At 46.6% G+C, this 18,091-nt stretch overlaps 1 protein-coding gene across 1 annotated transcript in view; it reads right to left on the bottom strand.

Moving 5' to 3' along the window:
* Positions 1-1,248: 1,248 nt before the first annotated feature.
* The window catches only part of LOC125711482 (muscleblind-like protein 1), a 32,776-nt gene continuing 15,933 nt past the window's right edge, over positions 1,249-18,091 (bottom strand). The window contains 10 exon segments of the mRNA XM_048980389.1: positions 1,249-4,517; positions 4,679-4,751; positions 5,726-5,817; positions 6,510-6,545; positions 7,319-7,472; positions 8,439-8,492; positions 9,145-9,384; positions 11,692-11,798; positions 11,801-11,894; positions 13,689-13,859. Coding sequence (XP_048836346.1) covers positions 4,695-4,751; positions 5,726-5,817; positions 6,510-6,545; positions 7,319-7,472; positions 8,439-8,492; positions 9,145-9,384; positions 11,692-11,798; positions 11,801-11,894; positions 13,689-13,859 — 1,005 coding nt within the window. The 3' untranslated portion in view covers positions 1,249-4,517; positions 4,679-4,694.

Genomic DNA, 18,091 nt, shown 5'->3' with positions numbered 1-18,091 from the left:
TAGCGGTTAGGTTAGGTTAGAATAGGATAGGTTAGGTTAGGTTAGGATAGGATAGGATAGGATAGGATAGGATAGGTTAGGTTAGGTTAGGTTAGGATAGGATAGGTTAGGTTAGGTTAGGTTAGGCGAGCTCCCCTTAGCTCCCCTGTAATTTGAACTATGGGCTGTACTTCATGATGACTTGACAAGGATTCCTTTTCCTTTTTATTATTTGAAAATACTGTAAAATGGGTATAAACACAGTATGTCATATACACAAACCAGTAAGATAATTATCCCCATTTGTGCGCGCGGGGTAGAAACGCACCCTCCCGAGGACGGTTTTCCTCTTGTGGACGCTGTTCCGTGTGCTCATGTCACATACACACGCCTGGTTTTTATGCACCTGGGATTTCAGGCTGATTAAACGCCACAGTTCAGTGAGTTTGCTTCGGCTCTCGCTTCCGCTTGAAGATGCGTAAAACATAGGCGTGGCTTTTCAGGGTATAAAAGGGCCAGGTCGTCCAGCCCCGCCTTCCCGTAGATCGAAGCCAGAGCTTCTTGTGCAGAAGGGCACATATTGTGAGAATGATGTGTATACTGCCACCTAGTGTACTGATGTGTGCTATACAAGGCACCAATCTCAGTGTGACGGAGCCTGGCTTCCCAGTCCCAGTTATACTGGCCTGCCATTTACCGTCCTCATTACCGTAATGTTCGTTAGGGGCCTCTGACACATCTGACAACACCTTAACTGAGATCATTTGTTTGAAACATCAAATCAGCGCTTATTTCACTTTATACTGTAGCACAGGTCAGCGGTAGTACAGGTCAGTGGTAAACACTGGAGTGGACTGTAACTGGGGCATCCTATTTTTACAAAGATCCATCACTTATTCCCTTCACAGCTTACAGCTAAAGCTCACATAGTATCACACCTGCCCCCTGCTGTTCGGCCTTCGTTTTGCTTTCTCATATAGGCTCATCCTCTGCCTCACGCTTGTTGACTTTGCCGTTTCGGAGGGGAAAGGCCTCCACCTAGTGGCGAGACGGAGAGAGTACAACTTGTACTTGGCCTTTTAACCGCAAACACTTGCGTAAAGAATGGAAAATGCACTCACAAAAAAGAATAATGCGGAAATAAATAAATTTCATCTCCAGGAAATATAACACAGATTTTGACTCAATAGTGTGCAGTTTTCACAATAATATTTTAAGCAGTTCAGTCCACCACTTTTATTTTAAAAAAAATGAAGAAAACAGCCACAATTTAAAGCAAATCCACTTTATTTTTATTTATATATTTTTATTTTTTTTTATTCATAACAGCAAGAACCAAATATAGCATTGATAATAAAATTAGCATAAAACAAATCGCAGCAGAGGACAGAATACATCGTCTTTTTTTAGCAACTACAAGCATAAGAATGAGAGTCTGGTGACAGAGTGTTATAAACCCAGATGTGTGGACTTTGAGCAGATAAAGGGGTGATCTTTGGGCCTCTTCCTGCCAGGACGAACCAGTGGGAGTAAGTCACTGGCTCCACTGGGATAAAAACAATTTTTATTCTATCCATTCTCAGCGCTTGTCCACCTAGACCACAGGCAAAGTGTCACTTGGTCAAATACTGAATACATGCACTGTTAGCTATTGATTTTGCTCTGCTTGTTTCATCTGCTGAAAGTTCCACTGAGAAAAGAATGAACTGTGTTAGCAGTACTGTATCTCTGTGTGTGTCTCTCTGTTAATACTCCTCAAGTTGTAAAATTTATGAAAGTTTTTTTTCTTATTTTCTTAAACCACTGTCTGTTTTTGTAATCTGTTTTTTCTTAGTTCTTTATCTTGATGTTATACTGTATACCTTAAATATGTTTGTTCTATAATTCTTTTATTGACTTATTCTGTTATGTTATTTTGCTTCGATAATAACTCCTTGAGCATGCAATCCTCCCTGACTAAGTAAGCAACAGAAATTGTTACATGGCTGAACCTGGACGGGCACGGTCGGGCCACACCTGTGTTAAGGCAGGTACGGCAGCCGGACGATACCTGTCGGGTTTTCTCCGGAGGGCAGAGCTGATCTCCACCTGAAGGTTTCCTGACGCACTACAAGCCACCGTCTTTAAAGCAGAGTGAAGTCTGGCTTCTTTTGGCAGGCAGGAAACCCTGCGCCACCTTTGCAAGCAATTATTTGTTCAGCCTGTCTTTAGTTAAATTTTTTCTTTTTATTAACCTAACAAAATTCCTCATTATTATAGACATTTTTAATCAAAATAAGATCTCCATATAATACATGTTTTCTTTCCTTTTTTAACTATGTACAGAAGTGCAAAAAGTCACCCTTCACCTCTCAGGTTCGGACCCGCTAGCCTGGGATCTGCTACACTCCGTCCGCTTCCTTTCCCATAAGCCTCTACCCTCACGCCCCGGAGAGCGAACTGATCGCCAGCTTTTTAAAAATGAGACATCCAGGGTTTTAAAAATATTCAAACAATAATTCACTATTTGAAATGGATACAGTAGAAAATAACTTTTACTCTAACACCTAAGAGCTAGGATTTTTTATTATTATTTTTTTTTTACTTATAATAGTGACTAATTACAAACCATAAATCATTAAAATATTACGCAATTGTCCACCAGAGTTGTTGCCACAGCAACTACTCCTTCCTCAGGAACAGTTTCCTCATTGTAAGATATCGATATAAAAGATCTTTGTTCAAAGAATTTAAACAGACAATGAAAAATGACTGACATTCTTACATTTCACTAAAAATAAAAATCATTTAGTTTACAATAATACTAATACTTAAACTGACACTACATGTAAATTTAAAACTATGAGTATGGTATGAAGAACAATTTCTAATACTTTATTTTCTACAAAAGTTATCAGGAACATCTAATAAGACAAAAATCCACTAACTAAATATTAGAACAGTATCCAACCTTTAAGTAATATAAAACAAAAATATCCTAATGTTCAAAATGTAAGAAAACAAACAAAAAATATATGAATGCAATGAGAGAAATTAAAAATGGGAATAAAATGTAATAAAGCCTAAACTCTACATGTATGACAATAACATGTTTGTGGTTATATCACGATTGAAACTCCATTAGAATGGCATTGAACCCGTGGTGAATTCTAAGGCTTTAGTAGATGATACAATCAGTAATTCATGAGTGCAGCCTGTACCACCACATCACTCCAACTGCCAGTGAAAATTCCATGATGCACTTGGAGGTACACAGGCTCTGGAGCGTGGGCGTCAACTCATCTGAGCTGATGCTTAAGCCCCCCCCCTTCCCCCAAGCGGAGCCCCAGCTCAGCATGCGGCACACAGGCCGGGCTGAGCTCCACTAATCATCTTGAGCCGTGAAAAAGGCCTTTAGGGGGAACAACCTTTGGCTGAACCCAGGGAGAAGAACAGAACACTAAGAAAACGCGTGTTGCCATGGCAGCCCCTTACAAGGGTTGCCACGTACCCCTTAAATGTAAAATGTAAAAAAAAAAATTCAATAATAACAATAAAGTCAGATTAGTAAGAATGAAGGATTCAAATCGCATACAATATGAATCAAAGTCACGCCCCGATGTGTAACTACATTTTGGTTTCATGCAACAGTTGCTTGTGCTTCCTCAACTTTGCGGGGTGCGAGGGGGGGGCAGACGGAACCTCGGCCCTCAGACCCTCAGGCCACCACCCCTTAAAAATGGCACCCGAGCCCAGGACGATGGAGGTCGGGAAAAATACGAGCGTTAGCGAACTGAAGAAGAGAGCTAACCCAAAGTAAGGCAGTGGAGTTATTGGGGCCATCTTTGACAGAATGGAAAATGGCATCCAGGGTAAAGGCCTCTGAGGAAGATCTAAGCAGTCAAAGGAAAGCAAGGCGACGAAGCAGGAAGGAGACCTAGGAGGAGGTGGAGAGTAACACTGGTGGAGTAACACTAGTTTGGGCTGTACAGACGGTGGCACTTGGGTTGTGCAGCCAAGTCATTAAAGCTTCAAAGTGCTTGACGAAGGACACGTTTGTGTTTCGTACCCAGAACATTCATCTGTCTCTTCACCTCCTTTTGTCATACAATCTAGATCGCCTACAAAACAGAATCCTTACAAATACTTAAGAACACTGTGCATGCACAACAAAATGAATCTTATATGGCATTTTATATTCGACCTCCTTCTCGTTTTAAATACAAGGTGCACCTTTGTCTTTATATTTTCTGTAAACCATGAAAGAAATATTTCAATTCAAAACAAAGAAAAAATAATAAAAATGAAAAGAAGCATTTCTTGGTCTATCGATGTACCAACCACAGTGTGAGTTTCCCGGTTATGTGTGCAGGGAAGGGGAAGGGGTGCGCATGACCAGCTCCAGTGGTCCAGCCGTCCCCAACGCCGGCTTGCCTGGCCAGGGAGGGGCTCCCACTGGGCATTGAGGGTCTTCCTGTCCTTCAGGCACATGCTTTTCGCAGTGTGACGTACATGGGGGGGGGGGTCACCATTGGGAACCCTGCACACTTTAACACGATCTGAAGGGAAACCATGCAGAAAGAAGAGGGACAGTCAGCAAGACGTCCAGTCCGGGGGCTTAGCCTCCGGGACGGCAGGGAGGGGGCGGTCTCGGACGGCAGGGAGGGGGCGGTCTCGGACGGCAGGCTCGCCACCGCTCTCGAGCCACACGCTCACTTACTGTTTCGATGGTTCCTCTACATCTGGGTTACGTATTTGTGGCTAGTCAGATGATCCGCAGATATTATTGGAATCTGGAGACAGAGAGTCAGAGGTGTGTAAGAGCTTAGGCACGGGCGGGGGAGCCAAAGAGCAGGCGAGTCCAGGTCTGCTAGCGAATTCAAGAGTTCAAATAAACACGGGAGGAGATTTCAGTGAAAACGTTTAGTCAGATACAGCAGGTATTTAAAGTTGAGAATTTTGTGCTACATAATGCCTTTCTGCGCAGAGAATAGATATCCTCACGCCGTCATGGGGAATGAAATCATATAAACACACTTATTTGCTTTAATTCTGATGACAACTTTTAGCCTCATTTATGCATATTCAAATTCAAACTGCTCACAGTATTATACCTACAATTGCATGGAATTTTTTAAACCATTAGAAGATAGCAGTCAGACTCGGGCTGTGGGGGCGTGGAACGGCAGTCGAGAGACTGTTGCGTGTCCCAGCCTGTGCCCTTGTTGGCTTCCACACCCAGGCTGCCCTCCCAAGAGGCCCAGACCCAACAAACTGCTCTCCACCAAACTCAACATCACGGAAGAGCCGTGCCCCTCCAGAGCAAGTAGACACCACCATCCAGAAGGTTCCATACCCACCTCAGGCCAGAGGTCTCTATGGCGATTAAGCCCGGCAGTGACATCAGTTAAGTCCATGATCTTTCATGTATTTAATACAAAAGAAAATCTTACAACTCTAAACCCTGAACGAGCGCTACCATTTAATGTTGCTTTCAGAAATGGAATTAAATTAAAAGCACCAGCAAACACGAGATTATGGAAGACGGTGAAAAGTGTTATTAGCACCAGAGACATTGTTCAGAAGCCAGGCCGTGTTCATGTGTAACAGGAAGAGCAGAACCCAGCAAAACCAATGATGTCATAGAGGGCATTTCTGGCATGCAGGCCTACAAGAGCATGACCTCCACCCTCCCAGGCCCAGGCGCAAAGAGAGGACAGAGGCACCGATTGGTTGTAGGGAGATACGAAGCAGTAAAGGAGCAAACCTGATTGGCTGTGGCGGTTGCGAAGGGAACACTTGTGGCAGATGTGGTTGCTGCAGACACAGTGGCTGGCGTAGCACCGTGCATCATGGGAACTTTTCAGAGGGAAAATCACATAAGCCAACGAACAGGAGAGTGAAGCAATATGGCGATAAATGCAAACGTGAAGTAAGGAGAACTTAGCAGGGAGTGGGGGCTGGGTGAGGTTTGGGGGGAGGGGGGGGAGGGGAGGGGAGGGGTTTACTTCAGCAGGAAGCCACAAGGTGCTTCAGAGAGATTCACACCAGCAGGCAGAGTGACACGCAGCCACAAAAGAGTGACATTCCACAGGACGTCATCACATCTGCAGCTTCGCAGCTTGCAGTGACACACTCATGGTTACATCTCAGTCTGTTTCCAGTACTCGAAAGTAATAAGTTTTTCTTAAATTACTCAGCTAAAAACAAAACAAATCCATGCTCCCACAAGACATGGCCAGACCATTACAATCATGTAGATTAGATTTCAGTGAAACCACCAACAACAACAAGGCCTCTGTCTTGAGGCTCACGCCCCACCATAAGCCACAGGCTGGAGAACGAGGCAACATGGAAGCCATTTTGCTTCAGGCTTTTTTTTTTCTTTTTTTTCAGGATTCAAAATGTCACGTAAATGTCAGATCCCAGATTTAATTGATGGCTGTTAGTGTGGAATGGTGACTTTTGGCCTCATCTAAGCTGTGGATTATGATGGAGTGAGAGCAACTAAAAGGATTTAAAGATAATTAAGAAGGAAAGCTGTCACCTACCAACACTTGTTGCAGGTGTCATGCACAATATTGAGCCTGCCCATCATGCATTGCAACAGGAAGTGGATTGGAAAGGGACAGGGAGAAGAATCGAAACAACCCATCACAAGTGTCATTAGAATGAAAAAAAAAATAAGGAAGAGAACGTTGTTATGGGAACAGCAAGATACACATGTAAGCACGGTCAATCCGTTAAAAAGATGTAAACAATTTCATATGTGCCTCTTAGCCAAGATTTCTGTGTAAATACATTAAAGAAAATGGCATGAGAACCATTATTGCAATTAAAATAATGTCTTCAGTTACACTGGCAATAGCAGGAAAATAACAGAAAGTGTGGTGTGTGTGTGTTATACATAGAGGGTGATACTGGATCTGATGTGAAAACCTTTATCTAAACCTTTCCTGTGGGGAATTAAGGATCCATACAGAAATCCACCAAGCAAGGCGTTTTCTCTCTCTGTGAGTATCCTACATCTGCATCTAGTGGTAAACACCTCTCCCCAGTCATACAAACATAGCAAACATAGAATACGCGCTGATACCCCCAGCTACACACAAGTACTCATAAAAACAAATTGTGTGCCTAAGATGGAGACGCCATTTTGTTTTGGACATTCAGTTGCATGTTATTTCTGGGGTAAATAATGTTTTATCAACCAATGGTGCACATTCTAAGGGGCAAGCAGTGGTTGATTAATGTGGCATGCATGCTGACAGCCCAAAAACACCATTTCTGATTGGCTACAGGAGCTGTGTTCATTATCAAATAGCACATGGGGCAGCATCAGAGCGGCTCAGGGTCCCACCTGAAGGGATAAAGGCAGCCTGCTGCTGGAACTGCATGTTGGCCAGGGCTTGCTGATACTGGAACATGCCGCTGGTGAACATGGTGGGGGCACCGTTGGCTTTCTCCAGCGCTGGTCTCTTTGGTAAAGGAGGCAGGACGCCGGGTGGGATTCCCTGTGAGCAGACGCAGAAGAGAACAGGGGGGGTGGGAAAGGAGGATGAGAAAACGGAGGAGGAGTCACAGCAAAGGAGAGGGAGAGGGAAGAGAAAAGAGAGACACGCCGTTAGAGGACAAAGCACCGGACGACTGGAGCTTGTGCAGCAACCAGCAAGCAGGCGATGGACTGAACTACTCCGAAAAGCAAGACAATGGTGCTGACCGTAGTAATGTCAACTCCAAAAGCAACAACGATTATAACCATCATAACATTACTCTCAACATCAGCAACTCGACTGACAGTACCAACAACAACAGGAACATTACATGAATTAATGCAAAACAGGCAGCAGTGTCCTAACATGTATGCTAACCATGCTAACCATTGTGAATGTTACAACGCTTCTTTTTACACAATAATAATAACAATAATAAGAGTAATAATAATAATAGAAGCTTCAACAGAAATGGCACTGAAAGGAAAGCAGCTTTGCTGGCTTTGTGAGGAACAGTACAGGCATGTTAATCTTCCCTCACTACAGACATTACAAGTCACTAAAAGCCCCCACCTGACCCCCGGATCAGACATGCAAACAATATCTACATGCAAGGTATTTAAAAATGTTACGTTGTGTAGAGAACACAGAGTCATGCCACCACACAAGACTTATTACTACAGTTCTGAAGATCTCTTCATTGACAGTTATCACAAAGTAAATGTGATTAATTGACTGTGGACCTTTTTCAAAAAAGTTCTTTCTTGACAAATGATTTTTTTTTTTTGAGTGGGAACCATGTTCCGACGGAATATTGCAAACTCAATGTATAAATAGGTACTTTCTTTATGCCACAATCAATTTACCACAAAATCAATGAAAATTTAATTGTTGCTGCTAAATTTAAGCTTTTGAATAATGTTTTAGTTAAAACTTATTTCTACAATAAAGCTACATGCCAAGCTAAAAGGTGAAAGGTCATAGTACCAGGTCAAAGGTTGCCTCGAGGGGTCGCTTCAGTGATTTGACAGCCGACTGAGTCTTAATTAGCAGGCAGCGAGCACATGATGGCAATGGGCCAATGGGGTTCAAGCGCATTAACATAAACAGCAAGCAGAGGTGCATCATGGGGGCAGCAGTGCAGTTTGGGTAGGTGAGAAAAAAAACAAATAAAAAACAAATCATCGGAATGCAATATACAACGAATAACAAGACTAGACATGCACTGTAAAGGCACTACTGCAGTTATTGTACAGACCATGAGTCTGACGTCTTTTACAGACAGAATCATCAACATCACAGAGACTGAAACACCTTTAGCTCTCCTTCCATCAGCAAACATTAATTTCAAGGGTATGTTTCACTGTACAAAATCTGTTAATTATCAATACATAGTACCTGCAGGAAGGTAAGTACATTTTTTTTTAACACTTTAACAGCTGATTGGCTGATTCAGGTTCTGTTCTGCTATGAACATACAGACATTACTTTGCCTTTAGCGCTATAGGACTCAAAGCAATAAACAGTCACTGCTCACAGATCTCTGTTATTTTGTAGACATGGTGACAGTTACTGTTTTATTTTTGGAGGGGGGGGGTGGCAGGGTTTCCAGTGACATCACATGGGGCAGTGGGTCAGCAGAGCCTGCGGGGACGGGGGGGGGGGGGGGGGGTTTGGACGGGGGGACACGCACCATTGCAGCTGCAGCGGCAGCCTGGTTGACCTGGTGCTGCGCGGCCTTGATCTTGGCCTGCAGGTGGGCCGGCGGGTGGAAGTACTTGCACTTCTCCCTGGAGCAGCGGCCCTTGATGTAGTCCATGCAGACGGTGACTGTGTTGTCATTGGTATCGATCATGGTGCTGTCTGCCGGGTGGGCGAAGCGGCAGTCGTTCTCCCCCCGAGTGCAGTTACCTCTCTGGTACTCCCGACACACCTGCGGAGACACACACACACACACACACACACACACACACACACAAAAGCTGGTGACTCAGTGTGTGTGGGAGGGAGTAGAAAGACAAATACCAGCGGACAGTGAGTCCTAATGGCACATCATACATCAGCAGCCTACCTACACAACTGCAGTGGGGGAAAGGAGATTCACACACACACACACAGATTTTTTATTATGTCTTTGTGGGGACTCTCCATTCATTTCTAAGGGGAAAACTCTAAACCCAACATGAGAACCTTAACCCCTACCTGGCCCTAACCATAAGTAACCAAACAAAATACTATACTTTTGGCATTTTTACGTTATTGATTGCATGCACACATCTTGAAAAATAGTCCCCACGTCATCATAATAACAGTTTATTTTTTTTACATTGTGGGAACATTTGGTCCCCAAAGTGTAATATAAACATAATCCACACACACACACACACACACACACACACAGAAACACACACGCGGTGTGTGGCCATGTCACGCCACCCACTACAGCTGCTTTTCGTAGTGCTGCCTTGTCATTGCCTCGTGAATATTCACCAACAGGTGGCAGAGTCCTGAGTCTGATGATTCTGATTAAATGACTGTTTAGTCAGCAGTGGGCAGGTTCCAGACCAGCTTTACTGGCAGTCTCTCTCTCTCTCTCTCTCTCTCTCTCCCTCCCTCTCTCTCTCTCTCACACACACACACACACACACACGCACACAACTTTGTGGGGACTCTCCATTAATTTCTATGGGCAAAATCCCTAATAAAAACAATGACAACCTTACCCCCCACACAGCCCTGAATTTAAGTCACCAAAACAAAATACGAGACTTTTGGTATCTTTAATTTTTTGATTGCATTCAGGAGTTTTTAAATAAAAATTAGGTTATGCTTGTGGGGACCGAAAAAATGTCCCCACAAGGTAAAAAGTTACAGGTTTTTATCACACTGTGCGGAAATCTGGTCATCCACAACGTAATCATTTCAAACACACACACACACAAAATATGCAAATAAATGACACTCAAAATTTCACACAAGAATTATTTTTACTGGGGATTCTTATGGAAGATTTCATAGGACAGCAAATCAAAAAGACAGCATTGCACCGCGCATGGCTAAACAGTAGGGGGCAGCCTTCCCCTTATTACATGGGCTCTGGTCTCAGCAGATTCAGCTCTGGTGCTGCTTGATCTCCAAATCATCAAGGGCAGATGGACCAAGTCTGTGACAAAATGTCTCCGCACTCATTTTCACATTTCACTGCACACTACTTACAGAGGCCAGCACATACCACAAACTAGCAGACTCCTCTCAGCCATGTGGTAAAATACAGCCGAATAAAGCAGTTGGCCACACCCATCTGGGTCCAGGAGAACATTCCTAACAGCTACGATCACCTCCATGCCACACCCCTGGACTTCATTAGAGGAATCCACTTTTTCCTCCTCCCTGGGAGCATAACAACCTCACTCTCCATCACTTTCTGTTCATCTTTCTGCTTTACCTGTCACTGACCTCTGCCTTCCTCTTCATCATCGCTCAGGCACCCCCCCCCCCCCCCCCCCCAGGGTGCCCCCCAGTTAACCTCTAATCGATCTTCCCATTTTCCCTCTGCTGCTGACATGGGCCGTCTTGCATGATTCATGAGGTCACCTCACTGACCAATTAATATTTATTGACGGGGAGGGGGGGGGGGGGGTGTGTCAGAAAAGTACGAGTCAGAATATGAGACAGCATGTTCCTAATACTGTAGCCCAGATTTAGTATGAAAAACGTCTGCCAATTCACTGTTTGACACGAGATAAAAGTGAAGTAACTATGGATACTGTTGTCTTAAGTTTTGAAAAACACACTGGGGTAAAATGCAGTGCATTAACATGTCATGGTGTTTAGCTGGTACATGCTGCTTCCAGTAACTGTGCTATGCCACCCTTAAACTTCCAGGATCCAGAAGCTGAGCTATGCTAACTATAACCCTCCAAGAGCTGTGCAATGCTAACGCTAACCTTAACCCACCAGGAGCTGTGCAGTGCTAACGCTAACCTTAACCCACCAGGAGCTGTGTGGTGCTAACGCTAATCCAGGAGCTGTGCAGTGCTAACAGTAACCCTCTGTGAGCTGTGCAGTGTTTTATGTTAACCCTAACCCACAAGGAGCCGTGCAGTGCTAATGCTAACCCTAACCCACAAGGAGCCGTGCCATGCTAACAGTAACCCCCTGTGAGCTGTGCAGTGTTTATGTTAACCCTAACCCACAAGGAGCCGTGCAGTGCTAATGCTAACCCATGCAGGCGTCTTACCTCCAGGCGGTCAGTCCTCATCAGTTTCTGGGCGGCGGCGGCAGCAGCCGGCACAGGCACGCTGGGGCTGCTGGTGACCAGCACAGGGGCGCTGGGCAGAATCTCTGCTGCATGAGGCCAGGCGATACAGGGCCCAGGTACGGGCTGAACGCCGCTGCTGCCGTGGCATTCGTGGCCAGACTCGGTGTCACCGAGAACATGGGCTGTGGAGAGATAGCAGTCATGGCTCAGGACGTAGGGAGTTTCTGTATCTAATATCCTGTGTGCTATTGATAATCAATGAACACTGTTCCAGAATGTATACGCTAGGGAAAAGCACATATACTGTGTGTGTGTGTGTGTGTGTGTGTGTGTGTGTGTGTGTGTGTATATATATATATATAATCTCTAAAAACAGCTTAGATACATAATGATTTCTGAGATACGAACATGTGACATAGTCTGGGAGGAGCAGCTATGTGTGTCTTTCTGGGTCAGTGTGTGTGTGTGTGTGTGTGTGTGTGGTTGTACTCTCTGCTCTCACAGCGGCATTGGTATCAGCACAACATGCTAATCTGGCTAATCTACACTTTCTGTTATTTTGCAATAATGACCTCTGACCTCTGTGGTAACAGATTTTTTTAGGGGGGGGGGGGGGTTTTCCGCAGGTTTTGGCAAGTCTATTCCTAGCAGCAGGAGGCTCGTAGCCCAGATCTAGTGCCTGCAGTCTGGGAAGTTGGGAAATATGTCATAAATGATTCCCTGTTGATGGAAACTACCAGAAACCTTTCTGAGAACCGTGAAGTAATGGCGAGTGTGAGGAAGTGAGCAGCACATGGAGAATGGGGGAGACGACGGCCTTTCAGCCGCACGTGACTCATCTTCATCATCCACTTCTTGTTTTTTTAGAGAGAGACAGTGGCACAAGTTAGTCCTGCGCTCACACCACGGCCTGCATGCTGCATGCTGCAGGCTCAGAGCAGTGCTAGCACCCTTTGTCCAAGATTAATGGCAGTGGTGCACAGCTGTGAAGCCCAGTCTGTGCCAATCCCTGCAATAATGTCCCTCTCAAGCACCCTACTGGATGACTGGTCGCACGTAAATCATCCCTTATTTTGGCACGGATCCCACAGTTGGACACCTAGATGGCCTCGGAACTGTGGATAAACTTCACAAAAACACCGCAAAGCCTACGGTAATCCGTGCAGCTGGGTCGCCCCTCTCCATCCCATAATGTCCCCCGAGACAGAAAGATGCTGCAAGGTTGGGGCTGCTTTCTGCCTTTTACTGAATGGCTTGTCATTTTAATCTAAACCACCGTCGCGCAGTCAGGGATATTAATGGCCCAAATTAGATCACCTTCAATGCCATATCATGCATGAAATTAAAATCAGCCCTGATTTCATCTAAAGGGAGCAGTACTCCTGTGTTATTTCCCTGCCTTTTTTCCCACCCTTATTTCCCTGTCGTAATTCTCTGCTGCCCCCCCCCCCCCCCTCTGCCTCTCCTCTCGGCCTTATTATTCTACTTTATTTCCCTGCCGTGCTTCTCTGCCTTACATCCTAACCAATTATTCCTTCTCAGTCTTATGTCCCTGCCACATAAGCTTCTTTCTGATGTGTTACATACTCCCAGCCAGAAGCAGGTTTATTCTATATGGTAGCCTCTCCCCCCCCCCCCCCGTGTAGTGACTGCTTGTGGCCAATAGGGGGCCCCCAAACCTCAGACGCCCCATGCAAATGTACGGCGTGGGTGGTGGTGAACAGTGCCGCCTCTGGCCCCAGGCCATCTCTGTGTCCCACCTTCAGCTCTACATGATGAAATCTCAGATTCCTGGTGGCCCATTCACTCCTCCTTCATTTGCCATGACGGAAAGGGAGCCGTCGACAATGGGAAGGTTAGGAAGCGTCAAGCGGACCGCCTGTTTGTGTGACAGTGTGCTGCCTTGTGTTACCGCTGTGTGTGTGTGTGTGTGTGTGTGTGTGTGTGTGTGTGGGTGGGGGGTGGGCGGGGCTTACTACAGGCTGCAGCTGTGTTCCAGGGATCATGGCATTGGCCAGCTGCATTTGCTGGGCCAGCATGGCCATGTTCTTCTGCTGGATCAGGTTGTTCCTCCCATTGATCTCCAGCTGGGTCTTCAGGTGAGGTGGGGGGTGCAGGTATTTGCAGTTCTCCCTGGAGCAGCGGCCCTGCAGAGGACAAGGTGCACAGGTCAGGAAAGTGACCATGCTAACACATGTTAAGCACACGACTCTGTCCGACTCTCTCACTGCTCACAGGCGCATGTGCGTCTCTTCACAGTGTCACACCAGTGAGTTATGAAGTTACAGCTGATGTCGTGTTTAAGTCAGTGTGTCACAGCCTCTACGGCCTGTGAACAGACCACTTAGTGGTGGGGTACTGACTCGCCATGCAAACTGGCCCCTGTGTCATTAATAAGTGAGGACATCACTAAGCGCATAACGGACAGGAAGTAAGCATCGTTTCATCATTGTGCTTCTCTGGGATGTGGTTTTTGTAAGATAGTGTTATACAGAGCTGTGACATCACATGAGTGAAATTTAAAAAATGGGAAAGGGAGGGAATGGCAGAGCAGGATAGAGGGAAAATGGGAGAGAAGAAAAGAGCGAGAGAGGGGAGAGCAGAGAAAGAGAGAACGGAAAAGCAGGGAAGGGAGCATGTTTTAGCGCATGACTTGTCATTGATCACCTTGGCCTCATTACAGGACATCTTGTGGAAACACTGAAACTGTAACTGAAGGATTCTGAAAAGATCATCTCCCCAAAACACCAGCTTTTTCCTGTACCGATCAGCATCCATCCATCCATCCATCTTCAAAAACCGATTGTACAGCAGTGGACCAAGCAATAAGAGGAAGCAGACACGCTTCAGACCTTCCAACGTGCCTGTTCTCACTGCTCCACCTTTATGGGGATTTTACTTAAAATTTTCACAGAATAACAAATAGTGAGAACGTTCCCCCGCACGGCATGCGAGGGGAAGGCCGCTCCCACGCGATGCTCATACAGTCGCTCCAGACTGTAAACACGATTGTCCTTGAGACCTGATCTTGCCTTGTGTCGGGGGGGGGAGGGGGGTGGATCTGAACTGAGCTGCTTCACTGCTTCCTGCAAATGAACAAATGACTTATTGGGTGGGGGTAGGGCGCTGACCAGGGTCGTATTTCTCTCCCTCAGCTGACCCCATGCAGCTTACGCTGTAATCACCACTGTAATGCTGGCTGGGACACAGGGGTATTCAGTGCTGGGACAGCTCTGCCTGCAAAGGCACTCCCCCAGTGCGGGCAACAGCAACACACACCTCACTCTGCTACTATCTTATTATCACATTACCTAGATGCCACTTACTGCCCTGTACTTTTACCTATTTATACTGCTGGAAAAATGCCAACAGAAACACAATATATACATGGTGGCAAAGTCATTATGTTCAAAAAGTGTTCAAATATAAATCGGTTAACAAGAATAATTGTTAACCAGCTAACTCATACCAGCACTCCTCTTAGCCAAGGCTAACGAGACATACCAAAGCTCCTCTTAACCAGCTATCGGGGCCCACGCCAAAGCTCCTCTTAACCAGCTATCGGGGCCCACGCCAAAGCTCCTCTTAACCAGCTATCGGGGCCCACGCCAAAGCTCCTCTTAACCAGCTATCGGGGCCCACGCCAAAGCTCCTCTTAACCAGCTAACGGGGCCCACGCCAAAGCTCCTCTTAACCAGCTATCGGGGCCCACGCCAAAGCTCCTCTTAACCAGCTATCGGGGCCCACGCCAAAGCTCCTCTTAACCAGCTAACGGGGCCCACGCCAAAGCTCCTCTTAACCAGCTAACAGGGCCCACGCCAAAGCTCCTCTTAACCAGCTAACGGGGCCCACGCCAAAGCTCCTCTTAACCAGCTAACGGGGCCCACGCCAAAGCTCCTCTTAACCAGCTATCGGGGCCCACGCCAAAGCTCCTCTTAACCAGCTAACGGGGCCCACGCCAAAGCTCCTCTTAACCAGCTATCGGGGCCCACGCCAAAGCTCCTCTTAACCAGCTAACGGGGCCCACGCCAAAGCTCCTCTTAACCAGCTATCGGGGCCCACGCCAAAGCTCCTCTTAACCAGCTAACGGGGCCCACGCCAAAGCTCCTCTTAACCAGCTATCGGGGCCCACGCCAAAGCTCCTCTTAACCAGCTAACGGGGCCCACGCCAAAGCTCCTCTTAACCAGCTAACGGGGCCCACGCCAAAGCTCCTCTTAACCAGCTATCGGGGCCCACGCCAAAGCTCCTCTTAACCAGCTAACGGGGCCCACGCCAAAGCTCCTCTTAACCAGCTAACGGGGCCCACGCCAAAGCTCCTCTTAACCAGCTATCGGGGCCCACGCCAAGGCTCCTCTTAACCAGCTATCGGGGCCCACGCCAAAGCTCCTCTTAACCAGCTATCGGGGCCCACGCCAAAGCTCCTCTTAACCAGCTATCGGGGCCCACGCCAAGGCTCCTCTTAACCAGCTAACGGGGCCCACGCCAAAGCTCCTCTTAACCAGCTATCGGGGCCCACGCCAAAGCTCCTCTTAACCAGCTATCGGGGCCCACGCCAAGGCTCCTCTTAACCAGCTAACGGGGCCCACGCCAAAGCTCCTCTTAACCAGCTATCGGGGCCCACGCCAAAGCTCCTCTTAACCAGCTATCGGGGCCCACGCCAAGGCTCCTCTTAACCAGCTAACGGGGCCCACGCCAAGGCTCCTCTTAACCAGCTAACGGGGCCCACGCCAAAGCTCCTCTTAACCAGCTATCGGGGCCCACGCCAAAGCTCCTCTTAACCAGCTATCGGGGCCCACGCCAAGGCTCCTGGAATGTAAACCCTGGGCTGAAAGTGCAGCGCTTAGTCACATGATGTTTATCTGCCAACTCTATATGGGGGGGGCAGTCTGAGACTCTGCTCTGTTTGTGTCTCTCCCCATCTGTCTCCCCCCCACTCTATCTGTCTCTCACTCTCTCTCTGTCTCCCCACCTCTGTCTCTTTTCCTCTCTATCCCTCCCCTCCTCTGTTTCTCTCTCTGTTTCTCTCTCTATACCTCTCTCTCCTCTGTCTATCCCCTTTTTCCCCATCTGTCTCTCTTTCCCTATCTATCCTCCTCCTGTCTCTCTTTTCACTCCATCTCCCCCACCTCTCTCCTCTATTTTCCTTTCCTCTGTGTCTCTTTCCATTTCTATTCCTCCCCTCCTCTCTCTCTCTCTCTCCATCTCCCCACCTCTCTCTCTCTGTCCTCTATCTGTCCCCTCATTCCTCCATCTCCCTTTCTCTCTCTATCCCTCCCCCTACTCTCTCTCTGTCTCCTTACCTCTTTCACTCTGTCCTCTATCTAGCCCTTTTCCCTCCATCTGTCTCTCTTTCATTCTCTATCCATCCCCCTCCTCTGTCTCTCTTCACTTGCAGCCCCAAACAAGGACAGCATTTAAACACAAGTCAGGCTTAATATGGAATGGTAGCTACAAGACACACACGCATAGACACACACACACACACACACACACACATTTTTGTATTCATATCTTTGTGAGGAACATCCAATCATTTCTATGGGAAAATTCCTAATCCCAGCAATGACAACCTTAACCATAAGTAACCAAACAAAATACAAGTCATTTGGCATTTTCAGTTTTTTGATTGCATTCACAAATTTTTTATAAAATCGAATTTCCCCTAGTGGGGACAGAAAAAATAGCCCCCACAATGTAAAAATAACATAATTTTATTAGAATGTGGGAACATTTGGTCCTCACAAAGTAATATAATCATGACCCCCCCACACACACACACACACACACACACACACACACACAGTGCATCCAGAATCAAGTGCTGTGATTTACTCATTATCAGTTCCTGAAATGGACCAAGCATCGGTTTGTTTGCCTCTATAATTCATGAAATTCATAAAGTTTTTCATTCATTTTAAATGATCCTGCAAACGTAAACTTTGATGGTGGCACGTGATCTCCTCCGTCCTGCGGCCTAAAGACCTGCATCGCTCTATTAGTTTTTTTCTTTCAGGGATTGCAAACAGGAAGACGGCTCGGTGACAGTGGAATTCCTGGGTCAGGGGTCTCGCAGCGGAGGAAGGTTCAGATGAACGGGACAGGTGACATGCCAGTGCGGAGTGAGTTTATATTTGGCCATCATATTTGCATGCCCTTACTGTCCAATTAGGTGATGCTGGCTGTATTAAAGAGATAATTGTAACAATCCCGGGTGGAGATGGGATCACAGCCCCGTTCGTACTGCAGATTGGTAATGAAAACGCATCAGATCCTGGCTTTTTTCCACTGAAGGGATGGAGAGGTGAGAATGCCTGTTTACGAGAAGAGACGAGCACGTTTTTTTCCCCAAGCCATGACCGCTAGGCTGTGACTCAGCTG

Source organism: Brienomyrus brachyistius, chromosome 17 (assembly GCF_023856365.1).
Source record: "Brienomyrus brachyistius isolate T26 chromosome 17, BBRACH_0.4, whole genome shotgun sequence".
NCBI classification, from domain to species: domain Eukaryota; kingdom Metazoa; phylum Chordata; class Actinopteri; order Osteoglossiformes; family Mormyridae; genus Brienomyrus; species Brienomyrus brachyistius.
This window is presented reverse-complemented; position numbering and strand designations above follow the sequence as displayed.